Genomic DNA, 5,400 nt, shown 5'->3' on the forward strand with positions numbered 1-5,400 from the left:
GAATCGCACAATAGTGGTTGTTTACAACAAGAGAAGCACCATAGGTGTTACAGGAGGACACATAGTTTTATGTACCCAGCGAGGACACCATAGTGTACTCTTTTACAGTTGAGACGGATAATCCGAGGACGACACCAATAGAACAGGATGTACAGGGAGGACCAACATTTAGAGTTTACAGAGCCTGAGGACACCAAGTGTTTTTACAGAGGAACACATAGTGTTACCAAGAAGGACACATTGTTTAGGGTACAGGGCGTATATTACACATACGTGTTTACACAGGCGGTAACAACTAGTTTGTTTTCCTAGTATTTAGTTACAGGGAAGACACATAGTGTTACCAGGGTACACATATGTACAGGGTACAACATAGTGTTTACAGTGAAGACCACATAGTTGTCGTACGTTGATAAGCTCTTTGTTTTACAGGGGGTACACATTAGTTTTTTTTTTTTTCCACTCACAAGGCGGGTTACACATGTGTTACAGGAGGATATTATTATGGAGTTTTTACAGCGGCTCTGGCGGGGGCGGGAGCGGCGGAGGCGAGGGAGGGGCGACACATAGTTTACGGAGGACACATAGTGTTTACAGAGGAAAGGACACATAGTGTACAGGAAGACACCATTTAGTTTTACCCAAGAGGACCACCATAGTTGTTACGGAGGACAACATAGTTGTTACAGGAGGAGAGATAGAAATAAGAAAATAACACAACCAAGAAACAGTTTGGAGTTACAGGAGACGCATAGAAGTTAACAGCGGGACGCATTAGAGATTTTTGTACGAGAGGCGGGACGCCATTTTAGGAGAACAGCGGGACGCCATAGAAGGAGCGACTGGACTTTGTGGAGTCGTATATTATCCACAGCGACATTAGTCAGGACGACGTCGCCGGACCGCATGAGTGTTACAGAAATACAATTACCAGGAGGGACAATTATTTAGTGTTAACAGAGGAACGCATTAGAGTTTACAGGGGGACCCATGAGTTGCAGGGGATGCATAGAGTGTTGCAGGGGGGACGCATTAGAGTTGCAGGAGACGCATATAGTTGCAGGGGACGAGCATATAGTTGCAGGAGACGCATAGTGTTAAGGAAACCCCAGTGTGGGGAGTTTAAAACCCATAGTGTTACAGCAGGACACATGGAGTTACGAGGAGGACACATGGAGTTACAGAGGACACATAGTTACAGGAGGATACATAGTGTTACAGGAGGACACATAGTGTTACAGGAGGACACCATTAGTGTTACAGGAGGAACATAGTGTGTTACAGGGAGGACACATAGTGTTACAGGAGGAAACATAGTGTTACAGGAGGACCATTAGTGTACCAGGAGGAACAACGGAGCGGGAAACGTGATAGTTGGCCGACGACGATCAAAAAAACACCCAGGTTGTTTACAGGAGGAACACAGAGTGAACATAGTGTTACAGGAGGATACATAGTGTTATAGGAGGACACATAGTGTTATAGGAGAACCCATAGTGTTACAGGAGGATACATAGTGAGTTTTTCCTCACACTATCTTCATACCTTGTCTACAGAGAGACCTTCTGGGCATCCAGCGCCTGCTGAACTCTACAGAGTTCAACCTGAACCAGTTAACAGCCCTGCTAGACTGCAGGGGGCTCCATAAGGTGAGATGATTACCCTGACACGAGAGCACGTCATGGTTACAGTCTGAATGCGTCTGTAGAATGAGAACATACCCAGAGACACTTGAATGAAAAGACAAAAGGTGCTCTTAGGTTCTTTGAAATCCCCCAAAAACTATTATCTCACAACACTCCACTTTGTGACTATACCAAAAATAGAAAAGGAGTTTGAATCTTAACAGTGAGGGTAACAGTGAGGGTAACAGTGAGGGTAACTGTGAGGGTAACAGTGAGGGTAACAGTGAGGGTAACTGTGAGGGTAACAGTGAGGGTAACTACGAGGGTAACTGTGAGGGTAACAGTGAGGGTAACTGTGAGGGTAACTGTGAGGGTAACAGTGAGGATAACAGTGAGGATAACAGTGAGGATAACAGTGAGGATAACAGTGATGATAACAGTGAGGGTAACTGTGAGGGTAACTGTGAGGGTAACAGTGAGGGTAACTGTAATGGTAACTGTGATGGTAACTGTGATGGTAACAGTGAGTGTAACAGTGAGGATAACAGTGAGGGTAACAGTGAGGGTAACAGTGATGATAACAGTGATGGTAACAGTGAGGGTAACAGTGAGTGTAACAGTGAGGATAACAGTGAGTGTAACAGTGAGGATAACAGTGAGGGTAACAGTGAGGATAACAGTGAGTGTAACAGTGAGGATAACAGTGATGATAACAGTGAGGGTATGTTGTGTTGTAGAACTACCTGGATGGTCTGATGGGGGTGTGTTATGACGGGGTGGAGGGTCTCCTCTACCTCTGCCTCTTCTCTCTGCTGTCGGTCAGTGCCTTCTGTGTCATGCTGTGTGCCATCCCCCGGGCATGGACCCTTGGACCCTCATCACCAGCAGGTAGGCAGCTGGTAACACTGTATCTGGTCTATGTGTGTTCAACCTACCTGTAACCACATCCCGACCTTGACCTTTACACCTAAGCCTAACCAAATAAGGACGGGAGATTCACGGCCTAAAAGATGCGTTGCTATAGTGTCTATTTGTGTTTATTGGTTTCAATGAACAATGTTGATGTTAGACCAGTGGAGGCTGCTGAGGGGGGACGGCTCATAAATAATGGCCGGAACGGAACCAATGGAATGGCATCAAACACCTGGAAACCATGGAAACCATGCGTTTGATGTATTTCATACCATTCCACCGACTCTGCTCCAGCCATTACTATGAGCCTGTCCTCCCCAATTAAGGTGTCACCAACCTCCTGTGTGCTAGAGGCCTGGATGCTGATTCTAGAGGGCCTGGATGTTGATGCTAGAGGGCCTGGATGTTGATGCTAGAGGGCCTGGATGTTGATGCTAGAGGGTCTGGATGTTGATGCTAGAGGGCCTGGATGTTGATGCTAGAGGGCCTGGATGTTGATGCTAGAGGCCTGGATGTTGATGCTAGAAGGGCCTGATGTTGATGCTAGGGGCCTGGATGTGATGCTAGAGGGCCTGGAGTTATGCTAGAGGGCCTGGATGTTGATGCTAGAGGGTCTGGATGTTGATGCATAGAGGGCCTGGATTGTTGATGCTAGAGGGCCTGGATGTTGATGCTAGAGGCCTGGATGTTGATGCTATGAGGCCTGTGTTGATGCTAGAGGCCTGGATGTTGATGCTAGAGGCCTGGATGTTGATGCTAGAGGGCCTGATGTTGCTTTGGGCACCATTGTGCCCTTCCTTGAAATGAACTAACAAAGAAAGCCTGGCTCTGACTGACTATGTTCTCCCCTTGTGGTGATCTCAGGGACAGGGACTATGACGACATCGACGAGGAAGGATCCGTTAACCCCCAGGCCGTTCATATGGCCTTCAAACCCAGTAGAGCCAGCCATGTACACAGCTTCTGTAGCTTCAGCAGCAGTCTGGACAGCCAGGCCAGTCCACACCCCCACCACAGAGCTGCCGCCATCCTCCCCCACCTCAGAGTACATGTAAGTAGAGAGAGGAGGTCGGGTAGGTGTCTGTGTTGGCCTGTGTGTTCCCTGTCCGTGTGCGTGTCCCTATCCCTGTCCGTATCTGTGTCCATGTGTGTGTGCTGGAATAAGCAGCACTTGTGTTTGTTTATCAGATAAGTTGACTCTCTTCTCCGCTCTCTCTCTCGCTCTCTCTCTCTCTCTCTCTCTCTCTCTCTCTCTCTCCTCTCTCTCTCTCTCTCTCTCTCTCTCTCTCTCTCTCTCTCTCTCGTTCTCCTCCATCTCTCTCTCTGTTCTCTCTTCACCTCTCTCTCTGTCGTTTCTCTCCTCTTCTCACTCTGTCTCTCTTTCTCTCTTTCTGCACCCCTCTCATCTCTCTGTCTGTTCTCTCGCTCTCTACTCTCTCTCTGTCTCTCTTCTCTATCCTCTCCCCCCCAGTCTCTCTCCTATAGGAATCAGTCCATGCTGTTTGGAGAGAACCCTCGTTATGAGAACTTCCTCTGATCGGGAGGATCCCGCCACCCTCGGTGCTGTCAGTGTCTCTCTTCTGAGGTCCCCTCGTGTGATGATGTCACTGACATTAACATTAACAGTGCTCCGTTCTACTGAAGGACACAGACACACTCATGTAGAGTTACTGTGTGTAGAGCCAGGAGGCCAGACAGGTCCCTAGATAATGGCATCAAACACTAACACATATTGTACTGAAGGACCACAGACATTCTCCAAGACACCCTGCTGCCTTCACTGTGTCTACCATACAGTATCCATAGCCTGACAGAAACCTCCTGTGGACAGCAGGTAGCCTAGCGGTTTAAGAGTTTGGTCAGTAACCGTAAGGTCACTGGTTCAAATCTCTGAGCTGACTAGGTGAAAAATCTGTTGATGTGCCCTTGAGCAAGGCACTTAACCCTAATTGCTCCTGAAATCTTTCTGGATTAAGAGCGTCTGGCCCAGTCCTAAATTGTCCCCTAAAACTGGCCCTATGCACTTGTGATCCACCTGCTATCTGATAGGCTATCTGGACGTTTCATCATATTGCGCTATTACCAATTCAAATACTCTCAGATTTCCACTAGGTTTATTTGTGGGGTCGATTTGGGATTGGCCCTTCCACTGCACATTATGGTGAAAGACTGCCCCCTGCTGGTCATGGACTGAAATACAGACAAAACAGTACATGTTCTTCTCCATTTACATTTTTACATTTAAGTCATTAGCAGACGCTCTTTCCAGAGCGACTTACAAATTGGTGCATTCACCTTATGACATCCAGTGGAACAGCCACTTTACAATAGTTGTGCCATTATTTGGCCTGATGCTCTGATCAACCCTAACCTGAATCCCTAGAACTGAGCTAGCCGCTAACTGACCCTATGAGAAGGCAGCTGCTATGCCCTAGAGGAGCTCGTGCTAGAGAGATTGTAGCTGCTAATGACCGTAGTAGAGAGATGGTAGCCTGCTATTACCCTAGAGATGGTAGCCTGCTAATACCCTTAGAGAGAGGCTAACCTGCTAAATGACCGTAGAGAGATGCTAGCCTGCTAATGACTGTAGAGAGATGCTAGCCTGCTAATGGACCCTAGAGAGAGCAAGCCTAGAGCAAGGACCGTAGAGAAGGACTAGCCTGCTAATGACCCTAGAGAGAGGCTAGCCTGCTAATGACCCTAGAGAGAGAGGCTAGCCTGCAGATGACCGTAGAGAGATGCTAGCCTGCTAATGACCCTAAGCGAGATGCTAGCCTGCTAATGACCGTAGAGAGTGCAGCTTGCTATGACCCTAGGAGATGCTAGCCTGCTAATGACCCTAGAGAAGCGCTAACCTGCTATA

At 47.8% G+C, this 5,400-nt stretch overlaps 1 protein-coding gene across 1 annotated transcript; it reads left to right on the forward strand.

Moving 5' to 3' along the window:
- Positions 1-1,437: 1,437 nt before the first annotated feature.
- On the forward strand, positions 1,438-4,082 carry LOC112078446 (protein tweety homolog 2-like). The gene is made up of 4 exons (XM_024144691.2): positions 1,438-1,649; positions 2,363-2,513; positions 3,402-3,588; positions 4,023-4,082. Exons 2-4 carry the CDS (start codon positions 2,485-2,487, stop codon positions 4,059-4,061), a joined length of 255 nt encoding a protein of 84 aa, XP_024000459.2. The 5' UTR covers positions 1,438-1,649; positions 2,363-2,484; the 3' UTR covers positions 4,062-4,082.
- Positions 4,083-5,400: the final 1,318 nt, after the last annotated feature.

The sequence above is a fragment of the Salvelinus sp. IW2-2015 genome, unplaced genomic scaffold (assembly GCF_002910315.2).
Source record: "Salvelinus sp. IW2-2015 unplaced genomic scaffold, ASM291031v2 Un_scaffold5692, whole genome shotgun sequence".
In the NCBI taxonomy this organism is placed as follows: Eukaryota; Metazoa; Chordata; class Actinopteri; order Salmoniformes; family Salmonidae; genus Salvelinus; species Salvelinus sp. IW2-2015.